Source organism: Felis catus, chromosome D1 (assembly GCF_018350175.1).
Source record: "Felis catus isolate Fca126 chromosome D1, F.catus_Fca126_mat1.0, whole genome shotgun sequence".
In the NCBI taxonomy this organism is placed as follows: Eukaryota; Metazoa; Chordata; class Mammalia; order Carnivora; family Felidae; genus Felis; species Felis catus.
Genome location: NC_058377.1, coordinates 20,183,609 through 20,199,398, shown reverse-complemented (window position 1 = coordinate 20,199,398; position 15,790 = coordinate 20,183,609). Strand labels below are relative to the sequence as shown.

The following is a 15,790-nucleotide window of genomic DNA, read 5'->3' as shown; positions in this document are numbered from 1 at the left end:
TGTAGTGTGAGGCTCTCCGTTCCCCTCTTCCTCTGACCTCCCCCCACTAGCTCAGGCTCTTAGGCTCCTTCTTCACTCACCCCTCCTCCACTCCATCTTCCTGTTCCCTCTTCCTTCCTCTTCCTTCTCCCTTTCTCTTTTCTCCCCCAAACCAACCCACAGAGGGGAGGAAGTTCAATATCTGGCCCCCTGACCCGAGCCCACCTCTCAGGCTGCCACACACACACTGGGTCCTTGCACACACACACCACGAATTTTAGGGACTTCAAGAACAAACAGTCGCCTCGGGAGGGACACAGGTAAGAAGTCACCCGCCCTTTCAGATGCCTGAAATTTCCCCGGTGACCCACAAGCCTCGCTGAGTTGGCTGTAGGCTTTCTCTAAATATCGAATATATGTTTGCATTTGAGAAGACGTGAGAGCATATCAGTTGCTTAATAGGTCACAGTGAATGTGGTTTTCCTTTTCCGAAGACCTCATGAAGGGAACTGGCCCGAGAGATTCTGGGTGGAACTGGGAGTAGGTTGGGAAGGCAAAATATATAGAAGAGAGACTTCTCTAGTTGTCAGTGAGGGAGCTTGAAGGAGGGGACAGGAGAAGACCGTGCTGCCTTCTGTTCAAGTTGCCCCTACACCACCTCCGGGCTGCGCAGGAGAAGCATGTCTGTCTTTCCAGAACGATCTCAATCCCACTTATCACCAGAGCCTCCTTCACCCACTCTTGTCGGAAACGATCTTCCAGGGGCGCCTGGTTGGCGCAATCAGTAGAGCATGTGACTTCATCGCGGGGTTGTAAGTTTGAGCCCCATGTTGGGTGTAGAAGAGATTAATTAAAAATAAAAAACCTTAAAAAAAAATAAATGAGCTTCCATATACTATTATTAACTTTCTTAGGTGTGATATTATGGCTGTGTAGAAGAATGCCCTTCATTGGGTTTTTTTTTTTTTTCGTGTTTATTTATTTTGAGAGTGAGTGTGTGCGCAAGCTGGGGAGGGGCAGAGAGAGAGAGAGAGAGAGAGAGAGAGAGAATCCCAAGCAGGCTCCATGATGGCAGTGCAGCACCTGACTCGGGGCTTGAACTCCCAAACCATGAGATCACGACCTGAGCCGAAATCAAGAGCCGGACGCTTAACCAACTGAGCCACCTAGGCGCCCCGAGAATGCCCTTAGTTTTCAGAGGTGCTTGCTGAAACATTTAGAGGTTAAATGTTCTGCTATCTGCGACTTACTTTCAACCAGTGCAGCAAAAAATATACATAGAGAGAGAGAGAGAGACAAAGCAAATACGGCCAGATACTAACAGTCATCCAGCAAAATGACTTCCAAACTCCTCACCATCCTGCTTTATCTCCTCAGCATGTTCTTCTCTTGCCTTTTGAAGTTCAGTTGTAGAATTATGAATAATAATAATTACCATGTGTGACTGGTTACTGTGTACCGTGTATCTGTGCTAGGCACTTTACGTACATCATACATAATCCCGCAACAGTCTCTCCGGGTTGATGTTTTGCTTCTCGTTTCGCAGGGAGGAAAAATGACCTAGAGTGGCCAGGAAGTTAATTGGACGTATGGGGTACTGTTTAAGTCCCTGTTGATCTGACTCCAAAGTTTATGCTCTTTCTATTACATCATGCGGTCTCTTGAATTGTACATAGTGTTCCAGAAACAGCCAGGAAGGCGCATGCCTGCAAACACACACGTGCGCGCGCGCACACACACACACAGAATTGTATGTATGTCATTAGTCTAGAAATCAGGAGGCCTTTGGGTGAGTCACTGCTCTCTGAGCCTCAGTTTCTGGATCTATAACGCAAGAGAAGTTGATTTATTTATTTTTTTTTAATTTGTCTTTAACGTTTTATTTATTTTGGGGGCAGAGAGAGACAGAGCATGAACGGGGGAGGGGCAGAGAGAAAGGGAGACACAGAACCGGAAGCAGGCTCCAGGCTCTGAGCCATCAGCCCAGAGCCCGACGCGGGGCTCGAACTCGCGGACTGCGAGATCGTGACCTGAGCCGAAGTCGGACGCTCAACCGACTGAGCCAGCCACCCAGGCGCCCCGAGAAGTTGATTAAAAATTTCCCAAGTCCTTTTTATTTTCCTGACGGACATTTGATGCTTTTGATTCTCATGAGGCTTTCTGGAACATGTGAAGGGAAACACAAGAAAATTCTCTTCCCATTCAGGTAAGCGAACAGGCCCATTGAGAAAAATACGATCCCTAGTGGAAGGAGGCGTTACCCACCCCAGAAGCCCATTGGTGGGGGCCCCACTGTACATGGAACGGGGTGAGGTCACAGCTCCTGTACCCGACATCAGGTAGTGACTCTAACTGCCGCTCTCTAACTTTGCTACTTGCAAACTGCGTGTCTACACAGCCTGGTAAATAGCTCAAGTCTTACAAAAAAAAGCACCTATCTATCGTTGACCTGTGCACCAATCACTGTGGCCTCTCCTAGGTGGAGGCGCCAGGGAGCATTGGGTGCCTGTGTCGACGACAGGTGCTGGAGGGTCCATCCTTGGCGGGGAGTGAGCGTGCAGACTTAACCATGAGGTCCTAGGGCACCTTGCACCCCGTGGGCATCAGGGAGTCCTTGAGAAGCTGAAAATTGCCCGTTAGGGAAATAAGAGAGAAGTAGATATTTTATTTTATTTTATTTTTTAAATTTTTTTTTTCAACGTTTATTTATTTTTGGGACAGAGAGAGACAGAGCATGAACGGGGGAGGGGCAGAGAGAGAGGGAGACACAGAATCGGAAACAGGCTCCAGGCTCCGAGCCATCAGCCCAGAGCCCGACGCGGGGCTCGAACTCACGGACCGCGAGATCGTGACCTGGCTGAAGTCGGACGCTTAACCGACTGCGCCACCCAGGCGCCCCGAGAAGTAGATATTTTAAAGGCAGCATCCTGGTTGCTGTGAAAAGCTCTCCTGTTCCTTTGCCTCCTTGAATCCGCGAGAGCAAGATGGGTACCAGCAGCTCTAGAGGAGCCCTTCGAGAAAGTTCGCCAAGTTCTTGCTCTTGCCGCGTCTGCCCAAGCTGACAGAATTGTCTGTATGTCATTGGTTTGATCCAGAAATATGGCCTCCGTATGTGATGGGACACAAGCGTGTGAGGAATAGAGGCTTCGTGTGGTTGGACTGTGTGAACCTGCTTGAGTGGATCGTCCAAGACATCTGTCTACCTGACAGCAGAAACGATGCTGGCTCTCTGAGCATAAAAGTGGTTAAAGGCTCAGATTCTGTCTGTTTTCGTGTGAATGGAACAGTCAACTGGTTATAGAAACCTCCTTTTTAAAATGTTCTATTATCTCCTCAGCGGATTCACCTTCGAAACAGATACCTTATGTCCCTCAGTTATATAAAAGTATTTATGCTGAAAAACCAAACGTTACCCCTGCCCCATCTCTTTAAAGGAGGTTCAAGAGAATCTTTAGGGGGCACCTGGGTGGCTCAGTCGGTTAAGTATCCGACTTCAGCTCAGGTCGTGATCTCGTGGTTTGTGAGTTCGAGCCCCACGTCGGGCTCTGTGCTAACAGTTCAGAGCCTGGAGCCTGCTTTGGATTCTCTGTCTCCCTCTCTGTCTCTCTACCCCTCTCCTGCTTGTGCCCTCTCTCTCAAAAATAAACAAACATTAAAAACAAAGAGAAAACAAAAATCCTCCTTCTAGTAGAGGAAAGCAGGGGAAGGGAACTGACGTTTTAGGGGGGGAGACTCCCATGTGCCATCACACTGCTGGGTGCCTTACCTCCAGTGTCTTGGTTAATTCCCATTTTGCAGATGAGAACACTGAGGTTCAGAGAGGCTAATTCTCCCAAGCTCAGGCTCCCAAAGGTCCTGTGTTAAGTGCCTGAGTTGCACGCCGAAGCCTTCCCTCAGGGAGAGCCCAAGGCTTCCATGACTGCCTCTTGCACGGGCACACAGAGAGGATTTGCACCCCTGCTACCTTCCAGCACCTCCCCGCCACCAACTACCACGAGTGTCCCAGACACCCAGTGGAGACTTCCGTTGACCCTTGAACAACACCGGTTTGAATCGTGTGGATCCACTTATATGTGGATTTCTGACAGTACAGTAGTGTGCAAGTGTTTTCTCTGTGATTTTCTTAGTATTTTCTTTTTCCCCAGCTGACTTTATTGCAAGAATATAGCGTATAATACGTATAACATGTAGACTATGTGTCAAATGATTGTGTTGTCGGTGAAGATTTCCATCAACGGTAGGTGGCTAGCGGTTAAGTTTTGGGGGAGGCAAAAGTTATACGTGGATTTTGGACTGTGAGTGGCACCGGTGTCCCTAACCCTGCTTTGTTCCAGATCAGCTGTATCTTCCTACTACCAGTTCTGCCGCTAACTCTGTGACTTAACATTTCAATTCTCTGGGTTGTGGTTTCCTCCTAAGTTAAGTTTTGATGACCTCTTAAGGTCTTTCTTTTTTTTTTTTTTTTTTTTAAGACTTATAATTTTTTCTTAATGTTTATTTATTTTTTTTAATTTTTTTAATGTTTATTTTTGAGACAGAGAGAGACAGAGCATGAATGGGGGAGGGGCAGAGAGAAAGGGAGACACAGAATCGGAAGCAGGCTCCAGGGTCTGAGCCATCAGCCCAGAGCCTGATGCGGGGCTCGAACCCACGGACCGTGAGATCGTGACCTGAGCTGAAGTCGGACGCTCAACCGACTGAGCCACCCAGGCGCCCCTTAATGTTTATTTTTGAGAGAGAGACACACACACACAAAGTGTGAGCAGGGGAGGGACAGAGAGAGAGAGAGAGAGACACAGAATCCGAAACAGGCTCCAGGCTCTGAGCTGTCAGCACAGAGCCCGACGCAGGGCTCGAGCTCACGAACCGCGAGATCATGACCAGAGCTAAAGTCAGACGCTTAACCGACTGAGCCACCCAGGCGCCCCTCCTACGGTCTTTCTCGATGAAGATGAATCCTTCGATGCCCGGGAGCCCACGGCTGGCTTTTCCCACTCACCCACCAGGCAGTGGACAGACACATGCTTGGCCGTCCCCTTACACACTGCCAAGCCTGAGAATTATAAATAGAGCCCAGGCACCTGTGTGTTCAGGCCATCGGCCACAGGGGAGGGGTGGGGGGAGCACAGAAGGAGCAATCTGAGAAATTTGCAGGGATCCCAGTGAACCCCTGAAGTCTGACATTCCCTGCCTTGGTGGAGTCATTTGTATTCGCTGGCTGGCCCCCTCCCTGCCCTGCTGTATTTAATTCTGGATATGGTATAAATAGAACTTGGCACTCTGGTAAAATACACCACCCTCCGCTTTGTTCCTTTCCTTTGGGGACAGCAACCAAATCTGAGCCTTTGAGTCCCTCTAGTGGCTCCAATCGGCAACTTGCCTGGTTGTTTCTTGGCCTGTATTTAACGTATAGTGCCTACTGTATGCACCAGATCGGTGCTGGGTTCTCTCGCTTTGCCAGGGGTGTGGGATGCTGGTTTCATTTGATCACTGTTGTGTCCAGGGGAAAGTGAGCAGGGGTAGAAGGCGGAACTCCTTCTTGGGCTAATCTCCCTGCTGCTCTATAGGAAGTGTGCTTTCCCGGGACCGAGGGAGGATGGGTTTTGTATGGGCTATTTCTGCCTTTAAGTGATTTGTAGGACCTCAGGGCGACTCCTTTATCCCTGGGCCTCAGTTCGCTCAGGGTGAAAGGAGTACACAGGTTAAATTCAAGTCAGTCCAACAACTATTTAGTGAGCACCTGCGATGTGAGAGACCCTGAGCCGAGTGCATTGAGAACGTAGCGGTGGATGGTACCTAACCTCAAGGAGCCTAGAGGCTCATGGGAGAACCAGGTGTCCGGGAAGCCGCATACGACACAGGGGGGGACGCGGCATAGAATGGCCGTCAGGGCGTGAGCTTTGCCACGGGACAGATCTGGGGTTGAGCCCCCCATCTGGCACCTTTAGCGGCGTGACCTTGAGCAAAGTGCTGAGCTCCTCTTCCTGTTTCATCCCTAGATGCGGATAACAACACTTTCTTCATGGGGTTGAGCGCTCAGCGTTCAGCCAAGGCACACAAAGGGCGGCCACTGTCAACGCGGTTTAAGTTCTAAAGAGAAAGAACAGAAACCTTACTGGGAGCGTCAGTAAGACTCCGGAAAGGGCTTATCCCGTTGGTTCTGAAGGCCCCTTCTTAGGCCCAACGGGTTTCTGTGGTCTCCTTTCTTTGCCTCGGAGCTTGGGAATCCACCTGCTGCTTCTCCAGGGTGGATGCCTCTGGGGGTCCCGCCCTGCAACGTCAAACCAGTCTGCCTCCCCGGAGAGGGAACTACAGTCTCTCCTGCCCCCTTCTTCCTTCTTTCAGGCTCTTTTCCTTCCCACAGAGTTACTGCTAATCTATCTTGGGAAATGAACACAGAATAAAAAAGGTAGCTTACATGCTTCCGTTAGTCATGATCCTTGATGCTTAGTGCTTAAAACTCTCTGAACTGGCAGAGTGAGTTCTCCCCGGGAAAGGGGGCTTCGTAGAAACCCTGACGCTGGGGGCTATTGCAACTCAGAGGTTGTATGATTCTGTTACATGGTGAATGAGGCACGGGGACGTTGTAAGTGACTAGAAAGAGAAAGAGACCATTTTCACGCTGAGCTTCTTGGTCACTGTGTAAGGAGACAAAGGAGGACCTTACAGCCCACCTTAACGCCAGACACATCACACCTAGAGTCCAGGGGAAGTTCTTTAATTCTGTGGATTTAATGGCCAACAATGTCTGAGATTAATAGGAAGGAGAGAAGGTGAGCTTTGGAGCCCGGAGTTGCTGACGGAATACCATTCCTGGAACAAGATGAAAATTAGGGACGCCTGGGTGGCTCGGTCGGTTAGGCGTCCAACCTCAGCTCAGGTCATAATCTCACAGCTCATGAGTTCAAGCCCCGCATCGGACTCTGGGCTGACAGCTCACAGCCTGGAGCCTGCTTTGGACTGTGTCTCCCTCTCTTTCTGCCCCTTCCCCGCTCACGTTCTGTCTCTCTCTTAAAAATAAATAAACACTTAAAATATATTTTTAAAAAGATGAAAATTAGAGGTAAAGAAAGTCAAAAATGGAACCGAAATCCCTGTGGCCAAAGGGATACTGGGTGGGTGGAGGGACGGGATCCAAATGTGGGAACTTGGAATTTCACTTTGGATAGGAAGGGTTGCCTCTATATTTTGAAGCCATGTCGTGTGAAACTATAAAGAATGGAAGATAGAAGTTGGGGTTAAGAGAATGCGTGTCCCTTAAGGAAGTAGTAACTGCCTATAAGAGCCCACTTATTCTCTGAGGCATCCTCCGCTCCCTGTAGGTCTGTGGGGGGATCACCTGTCTCTAAGATGGCTCAAGGAGTGAAAATGGTACCTAGAGCCTGTTCTGGGGAGGATGCCAACCCCTGCCTTTCTCCTTCGGTCTCTGTTCTTAAGGAAGCCTCTGCTAGTAAGGGAGAGAAGGTCCAGATCACACAGTTGTTGACCTGAGTCATTTCATCACTCATAAAAAACCAATAAGGTAGGTAAGAGTGTAACCTGGGGGGCCATGGAAGATACAATGAATTCAGTTAATGGAGGAACCACTGTGCGATTCCAGGACTTCCGGTGCTTCTGGTCTAGGGTTCTTCTGACACCTTGATTTGCCCCTTGCCTGCAGGAACATCCAATAACTATTATTTGTAATATTTGCTTCCTATACGTTGCTACCCAGTTTCTGCATTACTCACTAGAGGCTCTTCTTTTCCAGTGTCCTACTATGTTGGAACCTTGGGGACTCACACTGAGATCAAGAGAGTGGCAGAGGAAAGGGTCACCTTGCCCTGTCACCATCAGCTGGGGCTTCCGGAAAAAGACACGCTGGATATCGAATGGCTGCTCACCGACAACGAAGGGAACCAAAAAGTGGTGAGTGTGCCACTGGCCAGACCCCTCGCCTCCCCCGGCTCCCCTCCCCACCCTCCTACAGTCGCCTTCCCTCAGTCCTCCAGTTTTCTGTTTCTTCCATCTGGCTTATCGTTGAAAGACTCCAGATACAAACATTTTAAATAAGAAAAGGTATTTGGGTCTTAAAGATAAGAGAGTCTGTGCTCTTTGGGCAAGCAAACACTCCTAGGAAGCCACCTGTCATTTGCCCGAGGAGGGCATCTGCAGTATTAGCGTCTTTCCTAAGAAGGGAGCTAAGATACAGTAGCTTGGCTCCCTAGCCAAGTGGCCAGAACCCCAAATCTATACTAGGAGGCCTGCTCCTCCCCATCCTCTGAAACCATTACCACCTGCCTACATGTAAGTTTTGCACAAAGCCATGACTCGCAAGCTCGGAGATTGTATATAATACGACAAACCACATACAACGCAGGACGGGACTGAAAATGTTAACGCTTCAATAATTGGCCAGCAGAAGAATTGATATGGGTTCTGGAGTTGGGAAAATGAAGGAACTGACCCTGGGTCTTCGGTGCTCAGGATGGGAGGTCCGTTGGTGCTTCTGTGCTTTTGGGGCGGTGTCAACAGAGCTTGTAGTGAGTGCTTTGCTCCCAATGATCCGCTGGGCTGGTCTCTACCGAGTGAGAACTAAGTTAGCTACTGTATTATCCTGTCTGACTTGGCTGCATTCAGCCTCTGTACCTTTCCTCCACCTGGTTTTTCTAGCCTAACTCTTCCTATTCCATTTACCCACTGACTTTTAAAAATTCTTTGGGTTGAGGGCCACCTGGGCTGGCTCCATTGGTGAAGTGTGCAACTCTTGATCTCGGGGTTGTGACATGGAGCCCCGCATTGGGTGTAAAGATTGCTTAAAAACAAAATCTAGAGTAAATAAATAAATAAAAATCTGTTGGTCGAAAGTTTTGTGATTTAAAAACATCATACAGAATACCAGGGAAGCTGACTTTTTAGACTTTTTGTCCTTTTCAGAACTTTACCTCTTGCCCTACTAAAAAGTGAAAGGTGTCCTTTCTTCTCCTCTGTCTATACCGCTGATTTCATACCATGGTTTGTGCTGGGGGAAGCTAAGGTTTTTATTATTTTTTATAAATTTTTTAAATGTTTTTAATGTTTATTTTTGAGAGAGAGAGTGCGCGGGCGCGCGCACACACACACACACACACACACACACACACACACACAAACACGTGAGAGCAGGGGAGGGGCAGAGAGAGGGAGACACAGAATCCGAAGCAGGCTCCAGGCTCTGAGCTGTCCGCACTGAGCCTGACCCTGGGCTCAAACACAGGAGCCATGAGATCATGACCTGAGCATAAGCCGGACGCTTAACCTACTGAGCCACCCAGGCACTCTTAAAGAAATGATGATGATTATTTATTTATTTTTTTTTTAGAGAGAGAGCGCGTGCAAGCAGGGGAGAAGGGCAGAGGGAGCACTCAGCACAGAGTCCCACATGGGGCTCGATTCCGTGACCCTGGGATCATAATCTGAGCTGAAATCAAGAGTTTGATGCTCAATTGACTGTGCCACCCAGGTGCCCCAAAGCTAAGATTTTCACTAAAAAAAAAAAAAAAAAAAAAAAAAAAATCCAAGGTAACTGTTGGATTTTAGCTACTACATCACTTTGTCATTTTGTTCTCATAGTACATCGTCCTGAGACTCTCTGTTCTCTGGAGAGCAAGGTCACCTTAACCTGAGCATATTGATTCCAACGGGGTCTTAGTCAATCATAGACATGATAGTCTCAGTTCTGCATGAAGCAAATAAGAGCCATGTCTGCTAATAAAAATTAAAAAAAAAAATTAAAAACTCCGCTCATCTAACTTTTTAGCCACGAGTTTTCATTTAAAGAAAAAGAAAGGTTGCAGGCTTATGTAGCCAAGCGAATGTAAGGCTGAGAAGTTAATTGTTGATTCAGGCAGGCCTTTCAGAGACGTTTGAAGCAGGGACAGTTCCCTACTTGTCTTCAATTCATACTCCTGTCGCAGGATTTCTTTTCTCAATACCCGGGATTCGTTGTCTCACCACTTGGAAGAATGAAGAGGTGGAGGCAGCATGAGCAGCAGGCAGAAGTGTATTAGAGTGGAAAATCAGAGAGTAAGAATAGTATGGAAGCTCTCTTTCCAGAGAGGGGGCATTTCAAAGTGTGAATGCAGCCGCGATAGACAAGGGTCCTTGTTTTGTAGGGTTCTGGTCGCCACTCCCCTTCCCATCCCCCCCTCGTTCCCTCTCAGGCCACACCCTTTCTGGCTCAATAAGCTCTAGGTGCTGCGTTGTCCATTCCCGATGGCCACCACTGCACTGTATGAGGGGTGGTCTATGGCCGTGTCATTCCTTGTGGGTCATATGTTTTATGACTACTTTTTTTAGTTAGGTCTTTTATCAAATTCCTGAGGGAATCCTGAGGGGGGTAGGTGGTGTCTCTTACGTTCTTTTTTTTTTTTTAATTTTTTTATTTTTTTAATGTTTATTTCTGGGAGAGAGACAGAGCATGAGCAGGGGAAGAACAGAGAGAGAGAGGGAGACACAGAATCGGAAGCAGGTTCCAGGCTCTGAGCTGTCAGCACAGAGCCCGACGCGGGGCTCGAACCCACACACCGCGAGATCATGACCTGAACCAAAGTCGGGTGCTTAACCGACTGGGCCACCCAGGCGCCCTGGTGTGAGTTATAGTCTTAAGAGGAACTTTAGGCCCAGGGGAGTTTGCTGTGGTCAGACGCTCCCAGCGGTGTTCCAAAATATGTGCTTCCCCTGCCACCCCCCCCTGCCCCCAGCCCCCCAGGGACCTCAGGTCCTATCCTTTCCCTCTCTGCCTACTGAATCCTATCTTTTCCTATCATACTCCAAAGTAAGAATCAATCATTTATTCAGTCATTCAGATTACATGCATTTATTTAGCACCTACCGTATGCCATGGTAGACACTGGCTTACAATACTGAAGAAGATGTCCAAGTCCCTGCCTTCATGGGGCTTATAATGCAGCCATTCCGTGATTTAAAACAAACAAAAAAAATTTTTTTAAGCAGAGAGCACTATTAGCTACTTGCCAGGTTCAAGTTTGTTTAGCACAAATGATATCATTTAACTTAATCCTCGTAACCAGGATTACTAGTCCTATTTTGCAAAAAAGAAAGGAACCACATACAGCATGTGCACATACACACACACAGTGAGAAAAATGCAGAAGTTCACCCATTTTGCAGTTTGAAATGAGGCACTGTGATGTCAGTACCTGGGCTGTTAACTGCTAGCTATGTTCCCTTCATAAATAATTTGAAGTTATAATACGTGCTATGTGGGAAATCAGGAGAACGTGGGAAGAAAATTGTTCCAGACAGAACGAATTATGCCAGGGCCCTAATTAATGCTGGAACAAGCCAGGCACTGTTGAACGTTCTAAAAGTTCAAAAAGCAATTTAGGTTAAATTGAATAAACCCTGGATTCCCACTATACACGTACTCTGTCATGAAGGAGGTGGTTGAAGAGAATGTGTAAAGAGACAATTTGACATAGATCATGATAGAAGCAGAGCGTTCTAGATGAACATAAAGGAGGAGCCACTGGCCAGAATTAGTTGGAGGAGGGGGAAAGGCCAAGGGCAGCTCCCTATAAGAAGTCACAGCTGATCTGACTGTTGATAGAAGGCACTGCCCTGAGGATCTCCCAAGAGCACAGACGCAAAGGCTGCAATATTCTGGGAAATGGTAAAGTAAGCAGCTAGCACAGGCGCAGCTCAAAACGTAAGCACGCAGAGGTTGCAGGACCAGAACGTGAAAAAGTCTTGTGTACCATGCTAGGGAGCTCAGATCCTTTTCTATGATGTCATGGAGTTTCTTGAAGGATTTTAGGAGTGAAAGGGACATATATGCATCTCAGATGATCACTCCGGCCCCACGCAGCGCCGCACTGATTTAAAGCAGACTCGAATGGAAGCAAGGTCAGTTGAACAATTTCAAGCTATACAATAAGGGCTTAAACTATAGCCATGGGTAGTTGGAATATCACGATGGGCATAATAAAAATGTAGTGGGTAAATTTGGCACCATGTCCGGAATGAGAGTGAGGGTGGGAAAAAAATCCGGGAGGGGCTGGAACGGAGGTGGTGCCTAAGGTAGGCTAGCCAATGACCTAGACCCCAAGTTTAGCTTTGCGTTGGCTCCACCCCTTTTGTCTAGGATGCTCAGAGGTGCCGGAAACGCTTGGGGGTGGGTAGGCAGTTTGGGGAATATTTGAATTTCAGTCCAGGTGGGTAGCATGGCCGCTAGAACTCTGGAGCTTTCCTCCTGGTTCTAGGGATGGGCACATAGTTAATTTCCAAAGTCGGAGTGACCACCTCCCCCCCCCCACACACACACACAATGGACACACAATGGAGACCTTTCCCTTCTATTTTTCAGACGAAGAAATTAGGACAGGGATGTTCTCATTCCCCTGCCAGACCTCTCTGGCACATCCTTTCTCCCTTTGCCCCTTTTCTTTGATACCGAACAGGAAAAACCCTCATCAAAACCACAGAGAGGGGCCTACGTCCATTTCCGTTCAAGGCAGTTGCACGATTACTGCGCGGGGCCCTGGCGCAGCAGAGCCCCTGCTAGAAAGCTGAGCTGCTCCATCTGTTCCATCAGGTCCTAACAAACCGTCCTCCTCCTCTCAAAAATGCGCTGGGAACGGGTCCACCTGGAATGTCAGAAGACAAACAGCCCCACAGCAGCTGCAATTCATGTACTTCATTTGTTGTCTGTTTGCAGAAGGATTGAATGTATGTGCACTGTTCTCCCGTCACACCTGGAACAAGGACTTAGCCTCGGCTCTGGGTTTCCTAGAATTAAAACCATAACAAAGCAGGGCCTCGGCGGGCGGGGCTGTGGGAGGAGCAGAGGTGTCTGCCCTGCAGAGGACGCCCCTAGGGGCTTAGCCTTCAAGAGCTGCGGGTGGGCATGACCGACAGCCTCGCTGAGCGAGCTGGGAGGCCGCTGCTCTCTCCCCAGTAGCTCTCTTCCGGGCTCGGTCCGGGGTCTGCATGGCCCTCGGAAATGAGCGAGAACTTGCCCGCCAGAAAAAACATGAAGAAACCCCAGGAAATTAGCAAGGGAAAAAGAAACTGATGTGGTTTTGGAGTGGTGGGCGGTGGTCTGGTGCCGATGGCCAGGAAAGAATTCCTGAGAGGTCTTTGGGGCGAGAAGGTGGTTTTATTAAAGCACGGGGACAGGACCCGTGGAGTCGGGGGAGGTAAAGGCCAAAGGGAGGTTCCCAAAACGACTTTCATATGCTAAAGAGGACTGCGGAGGCCTTGTTATTGTTGAACTAAAGTTATCTTCCCTCCAGTAAGGCATTAACATTAAGACTGAGAGTTCCTGGAGGAATGTTTTACTCTGCCTGTCTCAAGTATTTGTCAGTGGGCTGCAGATTCTAAAGAAACTTAATTTTATTTACCATTTTTTTCTTGCCTTTGTTCCCCGCGGCACTATGAAGGGGAGGGTGATGTTGGGGCTCCGGGAAACTGAGTCTATGGGTTTCTGGAGATTAGGCTATTGATAAGATTGCTTTTTTCTTGTAATTTACTAAGACTTTTGTAAAGTGATGGGAGACTCCTATCCTGGCTAACTGCGATCTCTATCAGTCAACCATTGGTTTTTCTCTTTCCTTTGTTCTTGGGCTGCCTGGAGTGCCTGAGGAATGTCACACAGGTCCCACCTGGGGCGGGGGAAGGGGGTTGCGGGGTGTCAGCTGGCCTTAGGCTCCCTCATCAAAAAGAGGATAGCTTGGGGGCGCCTGGGTGGCACAGTCGGTTAAGCGTCCGACTTCAGCCAGGTCACGATCTCGCGGTCCGTGAGTTCGAGCCCCGCGTCAGGCTCTGGGCTGATGGCTCGGAGCCTGGAGCCTGTTTCCGATTCTGTGTCTCCCTCTCTCTCTGCCCCTCCCCCGTTCGTGCTCTGTCTCTCTCTGTCCCAAAAATAAATAAAAACGCTGAAAAAAAAATTAAAAAAAAAAAGAGGATAGCTTGACTATCTCTCAGGGAAAGCCGAGGGACTCTGAGATAATGCAACAAAAGCAGAAGGCAGCTAATGAGAAGACGTCTGTGCAGACCAGAGAAAAATGATGACTATTTAGAAAAACCTGCCCGCTGCTGCCAAACAAAATAAGCTCTATGATCAAAATTTGGTGGCGTGAACAGTCGTATGTTATAACATATCCTTATAAAACTATTTTAAACTAAAAAAAAGAAATCACACAACAAAACAAAGAGACACAAGTATCTAAGATTAAATGTATGTCTGAAAAAATGGAGACAAACTGCAAGGCTGTAACTGATCCCCAACCTGTGTCATAAATGAGTGTAAAATGCTTATATTAGGTCATGGTTATTTAATTATAGTCAGATTATTATGGAGTTGTATAATGTCCGCTTTCCAAAGATGTTAACTACTTACCTTGGTTGTCTCCCCCCCCCCCCTTTTTTCTTTCCATTAATTAATAGGACGGGGCGGGGGGGGGGGGAGGCGCTCCTGGCTGGCTTAGTCGGTAGAGCATGTGACTCTTGATCTTGGGGTTGTGAGTTCAAGTCCCATGTTGGGTGTAGAGATTACTTAAAAATAAAATCTTCTAAAGTAATAATAATAATGGGGGGCAGGATTTGGGGGAAAGGAGAGAAAAGTTCTCAGGAGTCAGCCCTACCTGAATGTATTAAGTGCTATGGTGGAGATTTGCCCAAAGGGCTGAGGCTTGCTGGAGGAAGTCAGTGATTCTACACAGGGAGCCAGGAAAGGCTAGAATACAGAGAAGCTGGCCCTTGAGCTTGATCTTGAGGCCTGTAGGTGTTGTGTAGGCAAAAATAAAAGAGAAGCATTTCAAAAGAAGAAGACTGCATGATCTGAGACAAAGACACATCTGAGGGTGTTGTTCCAGAATCAAGGGACATCGAATTTGGGGACGAGGCTCTTCAGAGAGGTGAGGACAGGGACCAAAGATGAGGTGGAGTCCAGGCTGTACTGGCCTTAGGTGCCACATTCAGAGGGCTAAGCTTTGGTCCATAGGGCACACAGGTGATGGAAAACAAATGGAGGCTTTCAGCTAGGGAAGCTTTAATATACAAATGTAGGGAATGACTAATGTTGTTTGGGTACTGGGCTGGACAGTTTTGGAAACCTTAGGGGCTTTCGAAAACCCGGAATCAGACTAATGAAAGTAATTGTGAGCGCTTATTCTCTCATTGCCACAAAAACCCGATGAAGTAGCTTATTCCTGTTTTACAATTGAGGAACTAAAGGTTTGGAAAGGTTGATTAACTGGCCCCCATCACACAGCTCTAAGTGGCGGGGCTCCCATTGGAATGTAAACCGGTGGACTTTCCAGCCAGCTCACTCCCAATCACTGTGCCCTGGTGCAGCCCTGGGGCTAAGGTTTTCAAAATCAAGGCCCTGTAGTGGATTCTAAGTGAGCAGACTTTTTTTTTTTTTTTACCACCGACTGGAAAAGCTATTTCATGAAACTTACGCTTCGGTTGTATGTACCTGCTATGTGTAAAGGTTCACCAACTTCCCAAAGCCCACAAAACCCCCAAATGCATAAAAATTACCCAGCTCTTGGGGTGCCTGGCTGGCTCAGTTGGTTAAGCATCTGACTCTCAATTTCGGCTCATGATCTCACGAGTTGGAGACCGCTTCGGGCTCCACGCTGACAGCACCTGGGATTCTGTCTCTCCCTGCTCCTCCCCTGCTCGTGCTTGAGCTCCTGCACGCTCTCTCTCTCTCTCTCTCTCTCTCTCTCTCTCTCTCTCTCTCTCCTCTCCCTCCCTCCCAAAAATAAATAAAAAGAAAAGAAAAGAAAAAAAATTACCCAGCGCTTTACCGGTTTCTAGGTTT

The 15,790-nt window shown here is 48.1% G+C and overlaps 1 protein-coding gene across 1 annotated transcript in view; it reads left to right on the top strand.

Moving 5' to 3' along the window:
• CLMP (CXADR like membrane protein) overlaps window positions 1-15,790 on the top strand; it is a 101,259-nt gene that overhangs the window by 69,750 nt on the left and 15,719 nt on the right. Inside the window, 1 exon segment of the mRNA XM_023239212.2 lies at window positions 7,730-7,887. Coding sequence (XP_023094980.2) covers window positions 7,730-7,887 — 158 coding nt within the window.